The sequence below is a fragment of the Chinchilla lanigera genome, unplaced genomic scaffold (genome assembly GCF_000276665.1).
Source record: "Chinchilla lanigera isolate Chin_1 unplaced genomic scaffold, ChiLan1.0 scaffold00041, whole genome shotgun sequence".
NCBI lineage: Eukaryota > Metazoa > Chordata > Mammalia > Rodentia > Chinchillidae > Chinchilla > Chinchilla lanigera.
The window spans coordinates 14217949-14241804 of record NW_004955442.1 but is presented as its reverse complement, the minus strand read 5'-3'; the positions used below and the strand labels follow the sequence as shown (position 1 = coordinate 14241804).

The 23856-nt window shown below is 50.4% G+C and overlaps 1 protein-coding gene and 1 long non-coding RNA gene across 8 annotated transcripts; one reads left to right on the top strand and one right to left on the bottom strand.

Annotated features, from left to right (window-relative positions):
* Positions 1-1210: 1210 nt before the first annotated feature.
* LOC102005085 lies at positions 1211-4698 on the bottom strand. Of its 2 annotated transcripts, none has more exons than XR_262140.2 (2): positions 2231-4698; positions 1211-1879 (listed from the first exon to the last, which is right to left on the bottom strand). It is a non-coding gene; the product is annotated as an uncharacterized LOC102005085 (long non-coding RNA). The 2 variants fall into 2 exon arrangements; XR_001235364.1 differs by having other exon boundaries at positions 1211-1989; positions 2231-2308.
* A 9042-nt stretch (positions 4699-13740) lies between these two features.
* Positions 13741-23823, top strand: Znf213 (zinc finger protein 213). 6 transcript variants are annotated; one of them, XM_005391368.2, is made up of 9 exons: positions 13963-14039; positions 15328-15841; positions 16747-16861; positions 17072-17145; positions 17638-17761; positions 18669-19323; positions 22116-22204; positions 22926-23086; positions 23220-23677. In XM_005391368.2, the coding sequence occupies exons 2-9, from the start codon at positions 15443-15445 to the stop codon at positions 23526-23528; spliced, it is 1926 nt and encodes a 641-aa protein (XP_005391425.2). In that variant the 5' UTR covers positions 13963-14039; positions 15328-15442; the 3' UTR covers positions 23529-23677. The 6 variants fall into 6 exon arrangements, with proteins under 6 accessions (XP_013373146.1, XP_013373147.1, XP_013373148.1 ...); XM_013517691.1 differs by lacking the exon at positions 13963-14039 and adding an exon at positions 14204-14288; XM_013517693.1 differs by lacking the exon at positions 23220-23677 and having other exon boundaries at positions 13752-14288; positions 22976-23078.
* The last annotated feature ends 33 nt before the right edge of the window (positions 23824-23856 follow it).

Here is a 23856-nt window from a genome sequence, read left to right as displayed (position 1 = left end):
TGAAGCAAGCTGTGGATCTCCTGGTGGGACTGGCTGCTGCTGCCCTCTTCTCCCAAGGACATGTGCTGCTCACTGGCCCCGGGCTTTCCTTTGGCTCCTTCCTTTGGGAGCTGGGAGCAGGGCAGAGCCAGCTTGGAAGCTGCTGTTCAGTGTTTCCTGCCTTAGGCTCAGGGCTGAGTTTTGTGATTGGCTTTTTACCAGGTGCTGCCTGGATCACAGCTAGGATTCAACCCTGACTAGGGACCAGTTGCTTCTGGATCCTTCTGCAGCTCCTGCCTCTGCTGCTGCTTCTCTCCTCTTTGGCCTAAGATGAATCTCCTTTACAATGTGCCCTACTTATCCTGCTGGGCTCTCTCCTGGTCTCATATTCCCTTGGTTTTAACTTCTGTAGCTTCCATTTCCCATTTTCTACTTATTTTTCCCAGAGGGGAGTGGGTTCCGCTTGTTAATCCATATTGTGGCTTAGCTGCTAACTTAACATTTGACACTGATACCAACTGTCCACAAGAACATCTGCACTGGGGAGGCCACAGAGACCCCACCTGTTCCATGGGTGATGGGGCCAGCTGGGTGGCTGCTGCCCTGGCTAGGTCTCAGCTTCTAAGGGACGCAGTGGCTTGATTGTTTTGTTTTGTTTTTTATCTTTTTGAGACACGGTCTCCCCGGCCTCACAGGCTGGCCATTAGCTCACTTTGTAGCCCACGCTGGTCTCGAACTCACAAGGATCCTCCTGCCTCAGCCTCCCGAGTGCTGGGATTACAGGAGTGTGCCACCATGCCTGGCAACAGTGGCTTGAATAGTATGTCAGACTGAGAAGTGTAGCAACTGCCAGCTGTTAAAGCAGCTGCTCTGCCAGCAGGGGGCCAAGCTTGTGACTATATCACCTCTACTAGCTATGACTGACTGAGTTATATAATCTCAGTTTTATAGATGAGGAAACTGAGGCTAAGAGAGAAATCCAATCACTTATCCAAATTCATAAAACTGGATAACTGGAAATTGGTATCAGATCCTGGTCTCTTTATCCTGGAAGACTTTTTTTGGGTGTTTTTGTTTGTTTGTCTTTTTGAGACAGGTCTCGTTATGCAGTTCAGGCTGGTCTTGAACTCACTTTGTAGCCCAGGCTGGCCTTGAACTTGCAAAGATCCTCCTGCCTCAGCCTCCCGAGTGCAAGGATTATAGGCATGCACCACCACGTCTAGCTATCCTGTAAGACTTTTATACCTTGTATCCTTGTTTATTAATAAGCGCATGATATTATGTGGCAGGGCTCTAATAGAACTAGAACAGGCAGTCTTCACCTTCAGGGACATGGAACTCAGGAGGCCATGGGAGTGGCCCAGGGAATAAAGTCACCTGGACACTGGCAAACTGCTGACTGATGAGCCTAGGCAGCGCTTAGTGGTGTCTGGAAGCTGCTAGTGGGGCTTAGGACTGCTGGCAGGACTAGCTGAATTAGATGGTTATTTCTGAGGCCAGAAAGAAAGCTGATTTCTCCCTTCAGCTTGTCCTCTTGGCTTCATTCAACCAGAAGTGGCATTTCTCTGCTTGGTTGAATATAATGGGCTGAGGGGGCTCTCACAGTAAGACAGGTTGCTCTCAAGGAGCTCATTTTCTAATGCGTAGGTAGGAAGGAAACGTTAAAATGACGCTGGAGCTATAGTCTCTGGTCATGAGGGCAAAGAGGAGTCACCTGGACAGCGAGCACTGCCTGGTTTGACTTCAGTTCCTCAGGTCATGTGGGCAGTGTGCTGGGGCCAAGTGTCAGGGCTTGAGCCAGTCAGAGGGCTGTCCAGTCATCCAGGGGGTCACTCAGACTTCACTGTGGCCTCGGGGGACCTCAGAGATCACAGTATCCAGCAGAAATGTTTCTCCTTTCCTGGGCAGTGCAGAGGAATATGGTTCAGAAGGGCCTCTGGACAGCTCTTGGAGAGCCCCTCCACTGGGGCTCTGTTTGCTTCTGCCTGGACATCCAGAGGCCACCATTCTCTGCAGGAGCATGTTGGGAGTGGAATGTGGCATTATGGAAACTATCTGACAAAAGCAATTAAAACTGCGCTTAAGATAGGGGGTGAGCCGTGAGAGGTCCTCGGAGGTCAGGCTGAAGGTGTTTATAATTTAGTGGGTGGTGGGACGTCATTGAGGGGAGGCGAGGCAGGAAAAATCCAGGGAAGGGTCCCGGTGGCAGGGTAGAGGGGGAGGGGGCCGGGCTTGGCCTGCCTGTACTCACATATCTTAGCCTCTCTGCCGCAGCAAAACTCCACCTGACTGGTTCAGGATGAGGGCAAAGGAAACAGGCCACGCTCGCTTTCCACCCCTTTTCTGTGGCCAGCGCTCAGGGTCCAGGGGCTCTGCCTAGACCTGACAGCTCCTCGAGCTCGCGGGGCGTGGGGGCGCGGCCAGGATTCCCCCCGCCTACCCTCAAAGGAGCCCAACACCCGAAAGGTTCTGAATCGGAGGTCCCGCCCTCAAGCCTGTCTCGGCCAATCAAGTGTCGGGATTCCCGCAAAATCGACCAATCATGGCTGAGTTTGTGCTCACGTCCTCCATTTTTCTTCCACGCCAGAAACCGCACGGTTGCCTGGCTAACGGCTCGAGGCTTCGGCGCCAAGCTGTCCCGGTTTCCTTTTCCCGGCCATGGTTACGAAACAGCGGGGGACTGGATGCCTCGCTCCGCCGCGCCGATCCTTGAACGCTCACAGCCGGCCTAGTACTGCTGTCATCTTCCCGGGTCAACCAATGAGAACGGAGCCTCCTGCGTCCTTGGGGCCCGGACCGCTTCCGCTTCTTGCGTCACTTCCGGCCGCGCCGCGGGAATCCTGGATCTCAGTGGAACTGTTGGGAGCTGGTGCGGCCCCAGCCTTGGCTGAGCTGCTGGAAGGGAGACTGGGCCCTTCCTGGGGCGCCCGGGAAACCCCGGCGGGGAGTATGAGGCTGGGCCTTGGCTTTGAGTGATGCGTGAGGGACAGAGGGCGGGGCAATGTTAACGACGAGTTCTGCAGCCTTTGACCGTTCGTTTTTCTTTCTTTTTCCCGTTGATTGATTAATTTATTGATACTGGAGATCGAACGCAGGGGCGCTCTACCACTGAGCTACATCCTCAGATCCCCTTAAACTTCAGCACACGACCTTGCTAGCTAAATTGTCCGGGTGGGATTTGAACTTGCGACCTCACTACTCCTGCCGCCCTCGGTGCTGGCGTTACAAGCGTGTGCCATCACACCCGGCTTCATTTTTCAAATACAAAACGAATGGCTGCATTCTAGGTCTTTTGCTAAATGTAGAGGAATAAGCAACGAAAAACCAATCATGATCCTTGCCCTTAGCTGCAGTCGGAGAAAAGGCAATTGACAGATAAACGATACATTAACTACAAGTAATGGCAGATACCAGAAGGAACGAGGTGAAGCAGCGGAGTATGGTAGGAACTTCAGTAGCAGGGAAGAAGACATTTAAGCTGAGACTAGACAGATGAGGAGAAGCCGTTTTGGAGGAAGAACCTTCTAAGCAAAGAGAACAGGAGCCCCTGACAAGAGGGAGAGATGGATATTCAGGAGCTGAAATGACATCCCTTGGGGTCGAGGATACAGTGGTGAGAAGGCAGGGGAAGACTGAGAGGAAGAGAGTCCGGGAGAGGTGGCTTTGTGTTCCTTTCCCGGCATGCACTGCAGCTCTGGCATCTCAGCCTCATTAACTGAAGGCCTCCTTTGAGTCCAAATTTCAGCCAGCCAAAAGGAGAAGCTGTGAAAGCCACCTACAACTACACAAGCTAACGCATTAAATTTCACATCTTTCATAAGTGCTTTTTCAATGGTACCATTACATGGCTACAAGAAATAATTTCTGCGCCGTTGGGGAAGTTCTCTAGTTCTCAAATTGTGACTTGAACTGAGTTAGAGTCTAAGCTTGTCATTTTCTCACTGTGAAAGTTGTAGTACACGAAAAGTAGTGTACCCCATGTCACATTCGTGTATCAGCGGCACCAGGGTGGGCAAGTGCAGCAGCCAGTTGTTTCAGTGCAAATGCTTTAGTTAGTTCACATCAGCTTCAGGCGATGACTTGATGGTGACATTACAGCATGCCATGGATAATCAGCACCCCAAGTACAGAGCGGGGAGAAGGTAGGGAGCAGTTTGTGCCTGTGATCATATGTATGGTCACAGCAGGTAGCTGACTACACATAGCAGAGTGTATCTGTGAGGGTGTTTCTGGAGGAGATTAGCTTTTGAGTTGATGGATGAGTAAAGCAGACGGCCCTCCCCGGTGAAGGTAGGCACCATCCAACCCACTGAAAGCAGAAAGAACAAAAAGGCAGAGGAAGGTTGTATTTATCATGCCTGAGTGTCTGAGCTGGGACGCAATCTCCTGCCCATAGATCCCCATTGACATCGTGACTACAGCATCATGGAAGATCCTGAGCCATAACTACCCAGAATCGCAGCTCCCAACTTTCTAACTCAAAAAGAGTGTGAAAAATCAGGCAAGGTGATGCACGCTTGTGATCCCAGCACCAAGGAGGTGGAGGCGGGAGGGACTGTTAAGTTTGAGGCCAGCCTGGGCTACAGAGCAAACTCCAAACAAACCACACAGCCAATGTGAGATAACATTTTTATTGTTGTTTTAAGCTATGTTTTGGAGTAACTTCTTACATAGCAATAGATAACTAATCTATAAGTCATCTATCCCAGCACTTGGGAGGCTGAGGCAGGAGGATTGCCATGAGTTTGAGGCTACTCTGGGCTGCATAGTTCAAGGCTACCCTGCACTACACAGTGAGACCCTGTCTCAAAAAAACAAAACAAAAAACATAAGTCATCTGTATTATTTTGTGTTTCTGGGGAGTTTGAGTCACAAGTACAAGGTCTTCATTAAAATGTGTGTCTTTGGGCTAGGGATGTAACTCAGTGGTAGAGTGCTTGTCTGGCTTGTGTGAGGTCTCAATCCCCAGCACAAGTCTTCTAAAGATTACACTGGGTATACATGCATCAAACATAACACGATACCCCATAAGCACAATTTTTATCTTTTTATGTGTCAGTTAATATAAATTTTAAAAATTATTTTAAAAATATACGTAGATCTGTGCATGTGTGTGTGTGTGTGTGTGTGTGTGTGTCTGTCTGTCTGTCTGTCTATGTGTGTGCTACTGGGATTGAACCCAGAGACTTTTCACTGAACTTTTTTCCACAGCCCTTTTTTCTTTTCCACATTCAGGATTTTTATTTAGTTCTCTAGCAGACAATTTACATACCTTCTTCACTCTTTCCTTAGCTTAGTGTGAGAATTCCATGATAAACTACTGAAGGAGAAGCTTTGGTCAAGAGTGGAATAAAACTGAAGAAATAAAATGAAACAAAACTGCTGCTCCCTTGGAAAAAGAAACAACCCAACACTTTGACTGATTTTATTCAAGCAAAAACATAAAATATTTTCGGGATTTGTGTTACAGGGTTTCCCTGGGGCTGGTTTCCTCACCGTGAAGGCAATGGCAGGGCTGAGGCTCCCCACGGTTCTCGGGCTGAATGACGCAGCTTACTCAGCTTCACAGTAGTTGGAGGCCCTGGACGGAAGACTCTGACGCTTGGACTCCCACATTGGCACGGCTCCATCGATGAGGCCAGTAGTGCAACACTTGGGACGGGACAATGTTTCCCGCTTCATGAATGGCTGAGTGATGGCGTTCCGATACATCATCTCCAAGGCTGCACTGTGGTCCTCCATCACGGTCCTCTGGTCCATGTTGCGATGAATCCTCGGGATCACCAAGGTTGACTTCCGGGCGCCAGCTTTCTGGCTCTAGACATGGCCATTGTGGCCTGCTCCACTCCTGGGAGCCCAGTCAGTCCCTGCAGTGCTGTTGTGCTCCTTGAGCTTTCACCTGTTGGCTCCCATTCTTCGTGTAGACGGGCGCTTCCTGATTACTGGGGCTGAGGGGAATCTGGGTCTGATCCGTTACAGGTGCAACGGGTGATAGGTTCTAGAACAAAACGGACACAGGGACCTTAGTGTTTTCTTAGGATGAAAGGCTGAGGTTGCTGTGGTCCAGAGGGGCTTGGAGCAGAAAATTCATGGACTCTGATCAGTTGATGCAAATAGGCACCAGTGGATGTGGGCAGAAGAAGGCCTGAAGTGAGTGGCCTCATTTTTGGTTTTTGATTAGTAGGGGTGGGGGCAGAGTCTCACTGTGTAATCCAGGCTGGCCTTCAACTCACTGTGAAGCTTAGGCTGGCTTTGAACTTGTGGCACTCCTCCTGACTCAGCCTCCTGAGTGGTGGGATTACAGGCGTGCACCATCATGCCTGGCATCTGATTTTCTTTTTCTTTCTTTCTTTCTTTCTTTCTTTCTTTCTTTCTTTCTTTCTTTCTTTCTTTCTTTCTTTCTTTTTCTTTTTTGGTTACTGGGGATTGAACTCAGGGCCTTGTGCCTGCTAGGCAAGCACTCTACCACTGAGCTACATCCTCAGCCCTTTTTTTCTGTTTTGAGACAGGGTTTCACTAAATTATTAAGTTGCCCAGTCTGGGCTAGAACTTTTAAGCCCCCTGCTTCAATCTCCCAGAGTGCTGAGATTTCAGATGTGCACACGTTCCTGACTACATCTAACTTTTGACTCAATAGTCCACCTTAGTGAATATAAATGGCAAAATGTTATCAGCCTCAAGAATGGTATACAGATTGGACTGGGGATGTAGCTCAGTGAAGGAGAACTTACTTAGTGTATGCAACACTCTGGATTCACTCCCCTATGCCGCCCTGCATAGTGAAACTCTGTCAGAAACAACAGGTTTTAGTAAACTTCAATGACTTCAATGTCAGAGACAATTTGTATCGCTGAGAAGCTAAGAAAATTCCATCACATTTTGCCATCTACCTCTCTTTAGACTGTGATGAGTGAAAAGTGGCCCTTATGGATGGAAAGTGGGAACAGGCCTTTCGGTTTGCCCTCAGGGCTTCAGTTTTAATTGTTCCACTTCAGGTTAGGAACTAAGCTCCTACATAGAGAGTTCAGGGCCAGCCTGAACAGCAAAGTGAGACCCTGTCTCAAAAAAACAAAAGAAAGAAAGAAAGTCTGTGATGCCCCTGGGCAGTCCTCATTACCACAACAAATAAACAAAAACCTATGTGGGTTTATGGTGGGCTAAATAATGACTCAGAAATACCAGACCCTAACCTGGTACCTAAAAATATTGCCTTATTTGGAGATGTAATCTTTCTTGTTTTGTACTGGGAATCAAACTTAAAACCTTGCCCTTGCTGGGCAGGCACTTGTGCCACTGAGCCATATCCCTGGCCCTGGAGTGATAATCTTTGTGAATATGATAGAGTTAAGGATCTTGATGTGGAGAGACTATCCTGGATCCTAAAGGTAATGATAGTGTTTTTATAAAAATGGGTCAGAGGGGGATCTGACTACAGGAGAGAGAAGAGGTAACAGAAACAAAATGGGAGGAAAGCTTTAAAGATGGAGGAAGAGACCACAAGTCAAGGATCGCAGGAGCTCTAAGCCGAAAAGGACAGATTTCCCAAGGAACCAGCCCCGCAGGCACTAACCCAGTAAAAGAGATTTCAGACTCCAGACCTTTGCAGTGGTAATAAATTTGCATTACTTTAAGCCACAAGAGTTTGTGGTAATTTGTTACAATGGCCACAAGAAACTAAAAAAAAAAAAAAAAAAAAGAAACTAATACATCTGCCCACTTAAAAACAGTGACTTGCTATTAACTATTAACAGGTTACACCAGGTAAAATAGCAACTTGCTATTAACAGGTTACGCCAATTATGTGAGTAAAACACAAAAATACTCTTCTAGCTAATGATCCTGTGATACTTGGGACTTGACTGCCACAGAGAAAGCCAACAAAAACAAACAAAGAAGGGGACATTTGTGTAAAGAGACAAGATCATCTCAGGGAACATGTGGGTCTCAGGCAGGACCTAGGGCCTCTCTCCCAGCAATTCTCCTGGGGCTCCCTCGGCCACTCCCACCTTTCCATGCCTCAGCCCCTCCTTATTCGTTGATCTTGTACCTAGAAAACCAGAGGAAACGCAGCTTCTGCTAATTTGTGAACCTACACACTATTCTCTACGCCTGTTTTGGACTCCAAGCAGAGAGAAGCTATTAGATCCTGTCTAACAATGGCCTCCTTCCACCAGGGCAGCCCGTGTGGTGGGGACAGATTCCTGGAATGCAAACGCAACTGCCAGGGACCGAGGGAGGACAATGAGCAGCAGCGGGGAGCTCATTCCAAGAGAGGCGTTATAGCTAATATCCTTCCTGTACTGGCAGTCCAGGAACATATCCTTCGTGGTCTTACGCCGGGACTACACCTAGAAGAACGCTGCCTCCAAAACTGCCTGCCCCCTGCCATGTTAGGGAGACCCCATGATTCTATGCTGGTACTTACCGACTTACCTAGGTCAGTGATGGCGAACCTTTTAGAGCTTCCAATAAGAATAAACAGGCCGCTGCGGCACGCGTGCTGTTGGTTCGCCCTTACTGATCCAGGGGTTCGTGATCACCTCCCACAGTACCTGGTACACAAAGCCCTTCTCTCTCTGCGGTCGCTCAAGCCATGCCTCCGGCACTGCCTAGCGTACTAAAGCAGAAGCACACACAGTTACTTTTCAGTGCAAAAATGATTTCCCCTGGAGGAATCCAGAAGGACCTGGTGATTTGACTCGAACGGAAAATTAATGGTTCTGGAATGCTGGCCCACTTGAGGTTAGTCTGTGCCAGGAGAGGGCGCTGGAAGAACGCTGTCAGAGCTGGAGAGAGGGACCTTCGCTTACCAAGCGCAGTTTTTCAGGGAGCCGGCAGAGGGCAGTGGAGGGAGCCCCAGAACCTGCCCAGTCCCCTCCGCTCTCTTACAAGTACAGCACTATATCTCCGATTGTCAGCTGTGTGGGTTTTTTTGTTTATTCTTTTGCGGTACTGAGGATGAACGTAACACCTTGGCAAAAAACTATATCCTCATCCCTTTTTCTATTTTTTACCCTTGAGATGGGGTCTCGTTAAGTTGCCAAGTTTCCCAGTTTGGGCAACTAGAATTGACTGGGTAACTAGAATGGGCTGGAACTTGCAATCTTCCTGCCTCAGCTTCCCAGAGTACTGTGATTACAAGCATGCACCAGTAGGCTGGCCAGCTGTGTATTCTTATGGCAGCCGTTCATTCTTAGAGGTCAGGATCTCCATCTTGAATGGAGAGAGGCCTCTTTGAATTTCTTTCTCTTTACCCTCTTGGAGGTAAGGGCTGAAGTTGTTTCCCAGAGTTTTTTTATTTGTTTGTTTGTGTTCTTTTTTTTGGTCTTTTTTGAGACAGGGTCTCACTATGCAGTTCAGGCTGGGCTTGAGCTCACTTGGTAGCCCAGGCTGGTCTCAAACTCTCAACAATCCTCCTGCCTCAGCCTCCCAAGTGCTGGGATTATAGGTATGTGCCACCACGCCCGGCTGTTTCCTAGAGTTTTGACTTATAACTTTTAACCGTCTCTTGCCCATTTTTGCAAATTAACAATTTTTAAAAAGTTTTTGTTTTCTGACAGTTTGGATAGGTAGCTCAAACTGCCTTTGAACTTGAGATCTTCCTGCCTCAACCTCTGGAGTGCTGGGATTACAGATGTGCTCCACTACACTAGGCTGCAAATTAATTCCTCATATCAAATTTTCTCTATTCATGTTAACAGTAATGTGATTTCTATCTCATTGGAGTAGATTAGACAATGGGAGAAAATATTAACAACCACAAATTTTTGGAAAAAGCTTAAGAAGCAAAAACCTAAAAACAAAAACAGAAACAAAAAAAGAAGCAGAAACCTATACTGTATTACCAAAAACAGAACAAGCAAAACAAACCACACACACACAAAAAAATCTCAGGGGAGAGTTGGAGATGTAGCTCTGTGGTACAGCACTCACCTATCACGTTGGAGGTTCTGGGTTCCAACCCTAGCACCACAAAAATAAAACCTTTACAGAATTTTACCGAGGCATGTGAATTAAATATATTTCTAGAAATTGAATATATTTCAATATTCTAGAAAAATTGAATATTTTCTAATTGAATATATTTCTGAATATATTTCTATTCTAGAAATTGAATATATTTCTATATATTTCTTCACTGCGAAAATGTCTTTTCTTCCCAATATTAATTTAATAAAATGTAAATGATAAGCTTTAGAATTTGATAAAATTGACCTAAAATTAATCAGGAAAGATCCATTAAACTATAAGAAAATTTGGATGTGTGTTCTTTGAGACAGGGTGTTTCTATACTGTATTACCTAGGCTGGTCCCAAACTCAGACCCAAGAGATTGTCCCACCTCAGCCTTCCTAGTCCTGGGACTATGGGTGCACACACTGAGACTGGCTAAGAAAAATTTAAATTTAGGAATTTATCTATCAAAACATTATAGAGGAGGGGCTGAGGGGAGGGGAATGGGAAAAAAGAATCAAGTTATATCATGTACAGGTACAAATTCTCTGTGATGAATATAATCATTATGTACACCTAAAGCATACCAATAAAATCTGACTAAAAACAAACTTATTACAAAGGAGTCGGGGCTATAGCTCAGTGGTAGAGTGCTTGCTTAGCATGCTCCAGGATCTCCAACATCTCCCTCAAAAATAAATTTAATAAACTATTATACTGAGTTTGATTCCCAGTACCAAAAAAAGAAAAAAGGAAAAAAACCCTATTATAAAATAAGGCATGTAAAAATCAATAAAATGTAATTGAACATTCTGAAACAAACTCATCTGTAATAAAATTTAGATATAAAATAGAAAAGAAAAATCAAGAAAGAATAGAATGACAGTTATAAAAATGCCTAATCTGGCTTCTACTTGGTGGGTAAATTAATTTTATGCCTTTCTCTTTACAAAATAAATTTCAGATAGAGTAAGATTTGAATTTCAAAACTAAGCTGGATGTGGTGATTCAAGCCTCTAATACTCAGGAGGCTGAGACAGGAGAATCACTTTGAGTTCGAGGCCAGTTTGGGCTACATAGTGAGTTCAAGGCCAGTCTGAACTACATAAGCAGAACCTGTCCCAAGTAAATGATAGGTGAATAGATAGATTGAAGCTTGTGGTGGTGACCGACATCTGTGATCCCCAGCACTCAGGAGGCTGAGGCAGGATTGCTTCGAGTTCAAGGCCAGCCTGGGTTATATAGTGAGCTCAAAGTCAGTCTGAACTGTATAGTGGCCCCGTCTCAGAAAAATAAATTGAAAGCTAGGGGTTCTAAAAGTATAAATGAATATAATTTTGGGGTACAAAAACCTTTCTTATCCCAATTTTAATGGAAGAAGCAATGCAAGAAAAGAATGAGAGCTTTAATTAATATTAAAAACTTCTGTATTGGAATACCAATATCCCAATATATCATTGGTATTAAAAGATATAAACTATGAAAGATATTTGTAACATAAAGGGTAAGTCATTCTCTTTGACAAATATATATTTTATTTTTAGTTTTTTGGTACCAAAAATGGAACTCAGAGCCTTGAGCTTGCCAGGCAGGTGCTGTGCTGCTGAGCTGTATCCCTGGCCTGACAAATACATAAGTGCTTAGTAAATGTGAAGTTATACTACCAAACATTTTTTCTGAAGCTATGGCTTTAGTCTTTTTTTCTTTTTTTAAAAATTTTGAGACAGGGCATCACTAGATCACTAATTTACCCAGACTGGGTTCAAATTTCCAACTTTCTGCTTTAGGTTCTCTGAGTGCTGGGATTACCTATGTGCACCACCACTTCTGGCTCGAACATACCCTTACTATATAAAAATATCCCATTAGAGGGCTGGAGATGTAGCTCTGCGATGCAGCAGAAGTGGAATAAATAGAAAAAAAAAAACAAAACAAGAAATAACAAGCAATTCACAAACAGATAAATCAAAATGGCCAATAATAATTTGAAAAAAAAAATGCTCAGCTTCCCTAGAAAGCAAAGAAGTGGAATTTCTCCCTGTAGGCTGTTCCACGAGGTGACTGAGGTATGCACTGTAGAATACCTAGCTCAGTGCCTGACATGTAAACACCCCGTAAATGTAAATGGCAATTAACATGACTTCACGTTCATATTTATTACTGGGGAGTTTATCGAGAACCAACATCAAGCTGTTTCCCCACTGAATGGTTAATTTCCACAACACCTGGGCACTATGTTCAAATTTTTTAAATTAAGTTTATTGGTACATTTTAGGTATACATAATGATCACATTCAGCACAGGGGATTTGCACCTCTACGTGATATAACTTGATTTTTTTTCTCATTCCCCTACTATATGTCCAAATTTTTGGGAACAGAGGAAAGCAAACATTTGATTTTCAAATGGAAGTGCAGTGTTAGATTTTTTCCTAGAGGATAGGTTAAAAATACGTATCTCGTTGATTCACCAATTGCATTTTCTTTCTTTCTTTCTTTTTTTTTTTTTGAGACAAGGTCTCGGTATGCAGTTCAGGCTGGCCTTGAGCTCACTTTGTAGCCGAAGCTGGCCCCGAACTCACAACGATCCTCCTGCCTCAGCCTCCCGACTGCTGGGATTACAGGCATGCACCACCATGCCCGGTTTAGGATGATTCTTGAATTGTATCAGAAATACATTCAGATGTTTAAGAACAGACTAAAATATGCATAGTGCTTGTATTAAAAATGCTTTTTACCTTCGTGCACTTAACAATTCTTTTTCTGATCACCTACTTTGCGCCAAGTACAACTGTAAGCTCTGGGAATAGGGCAGTAAACTGCCTCCATGTAGCTACTTATAGTTGAGGAGAGACAAATAGTTCACAAATAAATGTCAGGTATATATAAATGTTAGGGAGAGACGGCAGGGAACAGACTTTAGAGTGTGTTAAGGCAGGCCTCTTGAGGGAGAAATCTGAGCGGAGTGAGGGTATCTAACCTGCAGATACCGAAAGATACCTTTATAATTTTCCAATATTTCTTAATTTTTCTCCACTATACATGCAGTACGTGCCTAACAAGCTCTTTCCATTTCAGAAAGTTCTGGAGCCTAAGATCTCCGGGTCGAGGTGGCAGAGGGTGGGAGCGAGTGCCGAGTATAAGGAAGACAACCCCAAGATTTCGGGGTAGGTCCTTCCGGCTCCTAAGACTCCCGCCGCTCCTCAGCGCCGTACATGGAGCACAGGTCTCCGCCCAGGCCATCGCTGATCCAGGGACTGGTCTAAGGAAGCTCCGCGCCCCTCACTAGCTACATTTTTCAGGAAGCCTCACGATCTGCTGTGGGCATAGACTAAGGAGATATGGGAACCAGGAGGCTGCAAACGAGCCTCTTCGCCCGAGCTCCGGCTCACGGGCCGTGGACCCCTGGCTACACCCACTCGGCTGGTGAGCAAGAGCCCAGAGGAAGAAACAGTGCATCCCAGCGGATCCCTTTCGACGGAGCTGGCGCTCCACTTGTGGCTGGGCTAGACGCAGTCTTCGCTCATCTCGCCGTTCAGGGACAGCAAGAGAAGAGAAATGATAACAGTGGAGGACAAGGACACAATGAACCTATACCCAGATCCCTTCCTTCCAGGTGCCGGGGTATTGACGCTCGTGCTGTCGCTGCCTTATGATAGGCCAGGCCTGGGAATTCTCCCCGTTCATTGGCTGTCCGTCTGTGTAGCCTAACAGAGTTCTGGGCGGTGCAGTCGCAAACGCTTGCAGCGGCGCATGCGTAGTTTAGTTTCCCGGCAACCCCACCCGAACTTCCGGCGCCGGAACTGGGAACCCCTGATCCGCCGGGGGCGGTGTGTCCCGGGGGCGGGGAGCGGCTGGGCGGGCGGCCGGGCTCTGTGGCCGAACGTTTATCTCTGGGTGGCGGGGGCCTGCTCCCAGAGGTGGTGGCCAGAGGCGGGGGGCGCACTCTGCTGGGACGCGCAGGTCTCCTCTGGCCCTGTGCCGGCTGGGTCTGTGGGCAGACACCCCTGCGCGCCCGCAGCCCCTCAGCTCCGCGCGGGGCGGGCTGCCGGGGACAGCGCGGGGCCGCGTCCCGTCCCCGCCCGCCGCGCCCTGCCGAGCGACCCTGGTGAGTCCTGATCCTCTCCGAGGAAACTTCCTTGATCGCTGGAGGATGAGAATGGCGCGCATACCTTTTCAGGAATCTTGTGAGAAGCAGAAGAGTAAATAAAGTGCTTCGTGTGTCTAGGGAAGAATCGGGAGCGACCTGAATGCATCCCTCGGGTGCTGGTTAAGAAACGGGAGCGTGTCCACACCTCGGAAGCTCACCGTGCCGCTGAGGAAGCATTGCTAGGCGGAAACAGCAAGATACAAAGTAGTATGTACAGGGAATCTCGTTTGTGTCAAACACACATCAAGCATTTCTTGTCCATGCGTATGAATAAATTTTCAATAGAAGCACAGGGAAAAGGCTGGATCGTAGTAAGTCAGACTGTCAATGGGAAGGGGATTGCCCCCGCGTTGAGGACCTTCTCTTTGATATACTTCTGTATTGCTTAAATTCCCCTCTTTATTATGGTGTTTGTGTTGATTTTATTGTGGAAACAGGCAAAATTTCAAAATACCTGAATCAGGACTATAAATGACAGCATAAATATCTGTCGTACATACACATGTGGTTACGGATACATGGATTTCAGTGGTGTCTGTGAGCCTTTCTCTGACACCCTCATCTCCAGTGGCTAGATGATTTTCGAATTTTATTTAATTTTGAGACAGGATCTGCTTATGTAGTTCAGGCTGGTCTTGAACTTGTAGCATTCTTCCTGTCTCAGCCGCCTTCCTAAGTGCTGGCGTTACAGGCATGGACCACCATGCCCAGCTTGAAATTTGAAATGCAAAAGATTTTAAATTTGAGAAACGTAGTACAGTGCACGTAGCGTATTAACATCTCCAGAGGGATTTGGGCAACACTTACTAATCAAACAAAAGAATTTAAAACTTTAGTTGAATTATACACACAATAAAACGTCATAAATATAACTCAATAAATCTTTACAAAATGAACAAATGTTAGTATTTATGCCATAAAACATATAAATAGGATAAGTGTGCTGGTGTACAAATATGCTTGTATCAGTAGGTCTGGTAGTACTGCCAAATGAGAGAGATTAGGATTTGCAATCCAAGAGGTCATGGAAAATCCAGGCTTTGGACTTCATACTTGGAGGAAAGGGGTCATGGGCCTGTACTAGCAGGAGGGACAGTTTTGTAGGAGAAGATATTATAATAAATCCTGTGAGGGGCGTCAGGGTTACAAAAGGACAGGTTCTAGAGTTCCTGGACATCCTTTGAGGCTGGTGTTTCCTTCTGTCTCCCACCCTTCCCAAAATCCTGCTATTTTGCTCTTTTCCCAGGAATGCATGTCCAGATGCCAACCTGGCCACCACAGGGTATCCCTCTGGACAACTAAAAGGGTCAGCTCTGGAGCCCAGGCTGAGGCCAGCCAGCCCTGAGCTTTAGACCAGGGCAATGGCATCCCCCCGGGAGCCCCAGGACCAGGCTCCTGGGGAGGGAGAAGGACTTCTGATTGTGAAGGTAGAAGATTCTTCCTGGGAGCAGGAAACTGCCCAGGAGGAGGACATCAGGGATGCTGAGACCTGCCGCCAGCGCTTTCGCCAGTTCTGCTATGAGGAAGTAGGCGGACCACATGAGGCCTTTAGCCAGCTCTGGGAGCTCTGCTGCCGCTGGTTGCGGCCGGAACTGCGCACCAAGGAGCAGATCCTGGAGCTGCTGGTGCTGGAGCAGTTCTTGACGGTGCTGCCCGGGGAGATCCAGACCCAGGTTCGGGGGCAGTGCCCAGGGAATGGTGAGGAAGCTGTTGCCTTGGTGGAGGACCTACAGAAGCAGCCAGTGAAGGCCTGGCCGCAGGTGAGGGGACCTTTTGACATCCAGGGGCTGAAGGGAAGAGGCTGTCTCCATGGAGATGCATCCCTGGAAGGTCATGGGGCAGGGGAGACACCAAGCCTTAGCAACTGTGCATGAAAGCACGACATAACACTTGCTGCCTTTCTGAAAGATGAGCCCAGTGCATTTTATTTTTGGTGACTTTGTTGGACAAAATGAGTATATTTCACACAGGTTCTACAAACATTTATTCATGTGCTGCTCTAGGCCATGCCCTGGGGATACAGTGAGATCTATGAGCATCAGAGGGGCATGAGAAAAGAGAGCTGTCTGCTGGCAGCCTGCTGTCCTGTGGGTGGTTCTGGTAGTGCTGCCAAATGAGAGAGATTAGGATTCGCAATCCAACAGGTCGTGGAAAATCCAGGCTTTGGATTTCATACTTGGGGGAAAGGGGTCATGGGCCTGTATTAGCAGAAGGGACAGTTTTATAGGACAGGATGTTATAATAAAGCCTATGAGGGGCTTCAGGGTTACAAAAGGACAGGTACTAGCGCTCCTGGACATCCCTTGAGGCTGGAACCATCCGTGCAGGTGCTAAGGAGCAGTCTACATGGGGAGTTTTACCCTTGACAGGAGATTCTGCTTTTCCCTTGCTAAGTGGATGTGAACTTGGCCCTTGGGGGCTGGTTCTTGCCTTGTGATTGATCAAGGAGTGTTCTTGGGCACACAGGACTGCCTGGTGTCACATTTCCTTTGGGATTTTCCTGGGGCTCCACCTTGATCTCCTTCCCCACACCCCACACCCCACACCCCACACCCCACGCATGTCCCTCCTGAGGGACTTGTTTCTGTGTCTCCTTCCTAGGGATTAACCTCTGTCTCCCCTGTGTGGTCTCAGTGCTGATGAGCGTGTTGTGGTTCCTGCACAGGACGTGCCCTCAGAGGATGAGGAACCTAAGGCTGTGAGCCAGACCTCCCAGGCCAAGGGGACGGTGGGGATAGGGAGCCGGCCATCTGCTCCCCACGATCAGCCCAGCCATCATGGTGAGTAACCTCTGCTCTTGTAGGTGGCAGAGTGGCTGGACAGGGGCCTCATGTTGCCCTAAGGGTTACATTTCTGTTCTGGGAAGCCGGATCATATGTGCGTGTGCATGTGTGCCTGTGCGTGTGTGTCTTTGCATGAGGAGGGGAGGCTAGAAGGCCTCAGTGCTGGGCCTAGAGTGGCCTCTCTGAGGTTCTGTTCTTTTCCTTCAGCCCAGCTTCCTGCTCTTCTTAAAGAGAGGAGTACCAGAGAGACAACAGATGCCTGCCTTGCCTCTGGGGTCCATGTGAGTTAGCAGTTCCTTTATCTTCTCTGAGGCCCTCAGGTTGTTGAATCTATAAAATGGGCCTTGCCACAGCTGGGTGTGGTGCACACTTGTAATCCCAGCATGCAAGAGACCAAGGCAGCAGATTGCAAATTTTTTTTTTTTTTTTTTTTTTTTTTTTGGTCATTTTGAAACTAGGTCTCCTTATGCAGTTCAGGCTGGCCTTGAGCTCACTTTGTAGCCCAGGGTGATCTTGAACTCACAACGATCCCCCTGCCTCAGCCTCCTGAGTGCTAAGATTACAGGCATGTGCCACCCCACATGGCAGCAGATTTCAAATTGAAGACCAGCCTGAGTACGTAGTAAGACTCTGTTGCAAAAAACCAAAATATACAATGGGTCTTGCTTTCTTCTGTAGGCCTTTTTTATTTTACCCATCCCGCCCCCATCCACAATTGCTGGGAGGGCTGAGCGAGGCAGTGTGGCGTCCTCAGTCAGGTCTTCTCATTCCAGGGACCTGTGGCATTGGGAGACATTCCCTTCTATTTCTCAAGGGAAGAATGGGGCTCCCTGGACCCCGCTCAGAGGGATCTCTTTTGGGACATAAAGCGGGAGAACTCCCGGAGCACCACCCTGGGTAAGTGGGGCCAGGTAGACCCCCCCCATCTTCCCACTATCCCTAGTCTTCCCTCCCACTTCCATAAGCTGGATCCAAGTGAACTTTGCTCGAGTTTCTTTGAGAGCCTTGTGTGATTTTTTTGTGTGTGTTGACCTTTATGTTCATGTGTATCAGGTGACAAGTATCCAGGGGGACTAACTCTGAGTGCTTATAAGGGCATGTTCTCATTTGATTCTCACAAACTGGTACACAGAAAAGTTGTCCATATTTAATAGAAGAGGAACTTGAAACTCAGAAAGATCAATGAATACTGAAAGGACAAAGCTGGGACTCAGCCAAGCTTGGTTTCGAGGCCACCCCAACACCCCAGCTGCAGGGACGCCAACAGCAAGAGCCCGTCTGCTCCCCAATATCACAGCCCCCATTGAAGCCACCATTCCTCCCTAAGCCGGGACGTTTATTAGCCTGGCTTATTGGGGATCATTTCCTTTAATCTGCATCTCTCCATGGGCAGGCTGGAGTCCCTCCCTGTCCCAAGTTGCGGTGTGTTCCTGCGTTTAAAGAGCTGGAGCCTGGGGAGTAAGGAGGCCCCACAAACCAGTGCTCTTGGTGCCTCAATTTCCTCTGGTGGGAATGTGGATAAGCTGATCTCTTGGGTGGATTCTGGGAGTGGACATTGGCTCTTCAATGTAGAGAGCCAGGTGGGGGTGGAAGGGGAACTGGGCCAGGCTCATGCAGAGTGGGTGCCTCTGAAGGTGGGTCCTGAGGCTTATTTAAACCTTGCCTTTGCAGGCCTTTTATTATCATCCCATTTTATAGAAAAGGCAACTGAGGGTCTCAGCCAGGGAGCTTTCCCTGAGCTACCTTTCTCCCACACCGGAGACCATTGGGACTCAAGGAGCCGCCTCCACCCTACCCTTTGCAGGTCTGGAGCCCCAAAGTCAGAGCAGGAGGGCCCTGCTGGAGGAAGCGGTGAAGTCACTGCCAGGCCAAACGAGGGGCGAAGGGGCCGTGTCCTGGAGCCCCAAGGACGCTGAAGCCTGGGAGAGAGAGCACCAGCCCAAGGCGTCCCTGGGCCCGCCAGTGGGGGCGCGGCGGGGGCGGCCACCGACACGCCGGCGCCAGTTCCCGGATCTAGCAGCAGAGAAGCCGCATAGCTGCGGGCAGTGTGGGAAGCGCTTCCGCTGGGGCTCGGATCTGGCTCGCCACCAGCGCACGCACACCGGCGAGAAGCCGCACAAGTGTCCCGAGTGCGACAAGAGCTTCCGCAGCTCTTCGGACCTGGTGCGCCACCAGGGCGTGCACACAGGCGAGAAGCCCTTCTCCTGCTCGGAGTGCGGCAAGAGCTTCAGCCGCAGCGCCTACCTGGCTGATCACCAGCGCATCCATACGGGGGAGAAGCCCTTTGGCTGCAGTGACTGTGGCAAGAGCTTCTCGCTGCGCTCCTACCTGCTGGACCACCGGCGCGTGCACACCGGCGAGCGGCCCTTTGGCTGTGGCGAGTGCGACAAGAGCTTCAAGCAGCGTGCTCACCTCATAGCCCACCAGAGCCTGCACGCCAAGATGGCGCAGCCCGTGGGGTGAGCAGCCAGTGGGAGCCTTGCTGCCTCCTTTGTCCCTGGGGTTTCACCCATCTTTGGCTACTTCCTGGCCTGCTGGAGTGACCCAGGCTCAAGGCTGCCCTGCCTGCCCCCGGGACGTGCCCTGCGCTCCCTGGAACAGAAGTCTGGCTGACCTTGCCTTCCCTTTTGCTGTTTCTCTTTTCCTTAGTTTCCGGGAGCCTTAGCATATTCCTGGCAGGGGCAGCAGGCAGTGTGAGGGTTCAGGCAGGGCCCAGGGCTTCTCCCCTGGGTCCCTCAGCCAGATGTGGCCACTTGCCTCTTTGTTTCCGGGCTTCTCAGGTGGCTCCATGGGCCAGGCCCTCTGCCCTCCCGACCTGTGCCTTCAGCAGGGGCAGAGGAGTAGCCTCAGCCCCCGCAGGGGACTGCTTGGCTTTGGGGGGGCAGTGGACCCACACATGCCAGAAAATGAGGTCTGGGTCTGGCCACAGGGATATTCTGGCCTGCATTCCCTCCCACTTCCAGGCCATGAGCACTGTGGCCTGGCCTGGCCATAGGAAGCTGCCACATTTGCTCTTGGCAGATGCACACCCCCTTCCGTGAGCCTCCATCTGCCATTCCGGCTGGTAGGTGGTTGGAAGCCCCCGCTGCTCACTCCTCCAGAGGCATGGCCTTGGCTGTACTTAACACTAGCACTCCGTCAGCACTGTGTTGCTGACTCCTTAAGCACTGCATTCCATTTTTTGTCTGCATTTTGTGCAGATTTGTATGAGCAGGGACAGACCAGGTCCCTTCCCAAGAGGTCAGCCCATTGGGCCTCAGAAGGGTTTGAATAAACATGGAAACTTCTCTCCAGGGTGTCCATTCTTCAGATGGCTACTGCAGGGTGGGGGACCTAGAAGTCTATCCCTTGGCCTTGTGGCCTGGTCCTGTGGGTGACTCACAGTGCTGTAGTCACCAAACAGCCCTGTCCTGGGCTTGCAGGGGTTGGGTCCCAAAGGGGAGCCATGAAGCCCAGGACTCCATCCCCTTCTGTTAGCCTGTGTCAGTCCTGGTCTGGGCAACCATCCTCATCCTAGCAGGGGACTGGGCGGGGGTCAAGCAGGATTTGGGGTCTTTATCCCACCCTGCTCTGCCCCCACTGGTGAAGTGAGTGAGGAGCTGGAGAGGGGCCAGCTTGGTGGAGGTTGGGAGACGTCTGTTGCTCAGTGGGTCCCGAGTGCAAAGCTGGCTGTGGTGGAAGTTCTCAGGGGAGAGGCGGACTGGTCCAGGTGGGCCCTGTCCTTGTTCTCCAGCCACCCCTCTACATCCAGCCTCCCTGCTGCCTGGGGCCAGGTGAGGCCTGCACAGAGCTGGCAGAGGCCCAGTCAGAGCCAGTGGTCAGTGGTATGACCCCTCCTTCCACACTTGCTGAGCCCTTCCTGTTCCCTTGGGAGCAGCCTCACGGTGCCCCACCTGTGGAGAAGGGCAGTAGATGGAGACCTGGTGTTGCTGCCCCACAAGCAGCCTTTGTGGCAGTGTGTGCCCCCAGGGCCCTTCCTTCACCAGTTTCCAACTTAGTACATCACCCTGTGGTCCAGCCAGTCCCCGTCTCTCACATGAAGTAACAAAGGTCACACTGTGGACAAAGTGATTGCAGTCGGCATTTTCTATCGCTGCCGGCTCAGTGCCGCTGCGTGCCTGCACATGCGGTAGTGTGCGTACACGTCTGTTAGAGGCGGGTGGGCAAGTATGGCTGGAAGGGATGGTGGGAGCAGTGGGAGGACCTTTTCCCTAGTGCTGGTGGCTGCCTCCAAAGGGAGCGCTGGAGTGTAACAAGATCAGATAGTGTGGGCCATGAGCTAAGAATAGGGTCAGGTACAGGTTTCAGGCGCAGGTTCCTCGCTCAGGTGGAGACACATCAGTGTTGGCCAGGAAGTCACGGCAAGAGCCTGAGAACAGAGCTGGCCTCGGGCAGCGGAGCTCAGGTTTCTGGGGGACGGGGCCAAGTCCGGTTCAGGTCATCAACAGAGCTGATAGGAGGCAGCTTGGCGAGAGGCAAAAGTGAGGACCCAGTGTGCTAGGTGCCAGGACCAGGTGAGCTTGGTGCTTACAGGAAGCCACCTCACCTCCATGGCCTTCCTGGTGGCTGGGACCCTACAGGTGGCTGCACAGCTGGCAGATGCCCGACACAGCCTGGGGAGAAAAGTAGTAGGACGTTGCATTTGGCCCAGCCTGACCCTGATGCCCACATGTGCCCTCCGCCCAGCCCAGCTCTGGCCTTACTCGACAGGGGAAGTATAGTGTGCAGGGGTCACGGGTGGCCCTGACGCCCAGCAGCCCTGGCATGTCAGCACTGCTCTTGCTGCCCTGGGCCATGTGTTCCAAGCCCTGGGCTTTAAAAACCATAAGAAGAATGAAGGGTCAGTACAGGTGAGCTCGCCTCCCTCAGCCTCAGCCTTGGCCCCAGGCCCGGCCCCAGCCCCCACCGAGCTCCCCAGAGTCAGGCCGGACCTGGGCTCTTCCCTTTAGGCCATCCTTGAAGAGCTGGTTTGGTTCCGAGAGTAGCTGGATGCCCAGGGGGACCCTGTGAGCTGCGCCTTTGTGCCCTTGGTGGCCCCTAGTAGACCGCTGAGGCAGCCGCTGCCATTGGTCCAGGAGCTAAGTCACTGTGGGGCCCTGCGCGGCTGCCCCAAAGTCTTCCTGCTGCTCTGCGGTGGTCCTGGGGGTGAGTGGCTCACCCAGGGCCCCAGATCAAAGTGGGGGTTGGGCATGGGCGGGAGAGCCGGGAGCTCCCTCCCGCCAACACCAGCTCCTGCCTGCTTCTCCACCAGCTGCCCAGGAGCCTGGATGCTTCATGGCTGGCCTGAAGGAGCTCTGCAGCCGCTCTCCTCACTGGTCCCTGCTGCAACTGCTCACAGAGGTGAGGGCCCAGAAAGTATGTAGGGGGGCAGGGCCACGGTCCCCCAGCTCTTTGTGCTCTCTGAGCCAGTTTCAGTTAAATTCATTCTCGTGTACCTTCCTCCTGTATTCATTCTCCAAACCTTTATGGTCTACGCAGGCAGTGTGAGCCTAACCCTGTGTGCCCCTCCGCACAGTCCAGGCTGTCCCCAGTTCCACGCCATGCCCGCTTGTCCCCGCTGGCCTCACACAGTCCCTTCCAGGCTGTTTGTAGTGTCCTCCTTCCTGAGCTCCTGGTGTCCACATGGGTGTTTCCAGCTGCCCCTTTGACAGTGACTGCTACCCATTAGACTGGGGGACTCTGGGGCTGGGTGCCCAGGGTCTAAAGGTCTCACTGGGCAGGTGGGTGGTGCCTGGGAGGTCCTGGAGGGGGGCTCCATGGCTCTCCCAGGCTTGGTGTCTTCCCACATTGCGCCCACGCTGGGAGCCTTCCTCCCCAGCCTGCCCTACCCTCTGTGCCCACAGACCCCCAGGGTGGGAGTCGGTGATGATATAGCCACTGTCCACTTGAGGCCCTCCATCCCCGGGGAAATAAGTGACCTCAGGTCTGAACCAGAGCCTAGGTCTTGCCTGAGTCCAGGCTGAACTCCCCATTCTCCTCCCTTCCTTTTGGCAAGTGGCCCCCAAGTGCCTGCAGTAGCAAGTCTTTCCCTGGAGCCAGGGTTCTGACCCCCTGCTTGCAGTCTCTTCCTCAGAGCAGCCTCTCAGGTGGCTTCGGGCCCCACCCTCCCAGCTCTTCTGCAGGGTGGCTGAAGAGTTTGCTGGGGACAGCTACTGCCCAGTCTTCTGGAGCTCCTTGCGAGGGGCCCTGTGCCTGGGAGGTGTGGAGCTCCGGAGGCCTGAGGTGAGGGGACCCGGTGGGAGCCCAAATATATAGCCACAGTTTCAAGTGGGACAGGGGCTGAGACCCAAGTGGGGGAGGTGAGGAGCTGGGAGACCCTCAGACCCTACTGAGAGCACAGTGGCTTTCTCTGTAGCCAGACCCCAGTCCCAGTGTTCAGCATGACCTGTCCGGGGCCAGGGCTGCCCTCCTCCTGGCTGTGGTCCAAGACTGGCCTGGGGCACAGAATGACGTGGAGGTACTGGGAGACCTGTGCTGGGCCCTGGGCTTTGAGGCTACTGTAAGGACAGACCCTATAGCTCAGGTAAGGAGAAACGCAGAACTTCTGGTGGTGTCTGGAAGGAAAGCTATCCCCTCCTGTAGGACTCCGGGACTACCTCCTGGGCCTCTCCCATATCATGACTTGAAGTGTACCCACCCACAAGCCCAGCCCTCATCTTCCTAGCTGCATGCATGGGACAGTCACTTCCCTGCCTCAGGAAGCTGGTCTCCAGGGTCCCTGACCTGTGCTGGCTGGTTTCTGCTTCCCCAGAATCAAAACTTTCCCTCCAGCGGTCTCATTTTCCTTCAGCTCACTTCACAGAGTAAGAAAAGGGCTTCCTCTTGGTGCCTGAGGCTGGCCACAGGTGGAGCTCTGGTGGCAGAAGCTGGGGAAGTGCTCTCAGCCCAGGGGGGATGCCAGGGGCCTAGGCCCAGTCTTCAACTTTGTCTCTATTCCAGGCATTCTGGGAGGACCTGGCTGAGTTCCAAGAGAGGCTAGGTACCCACAAGGG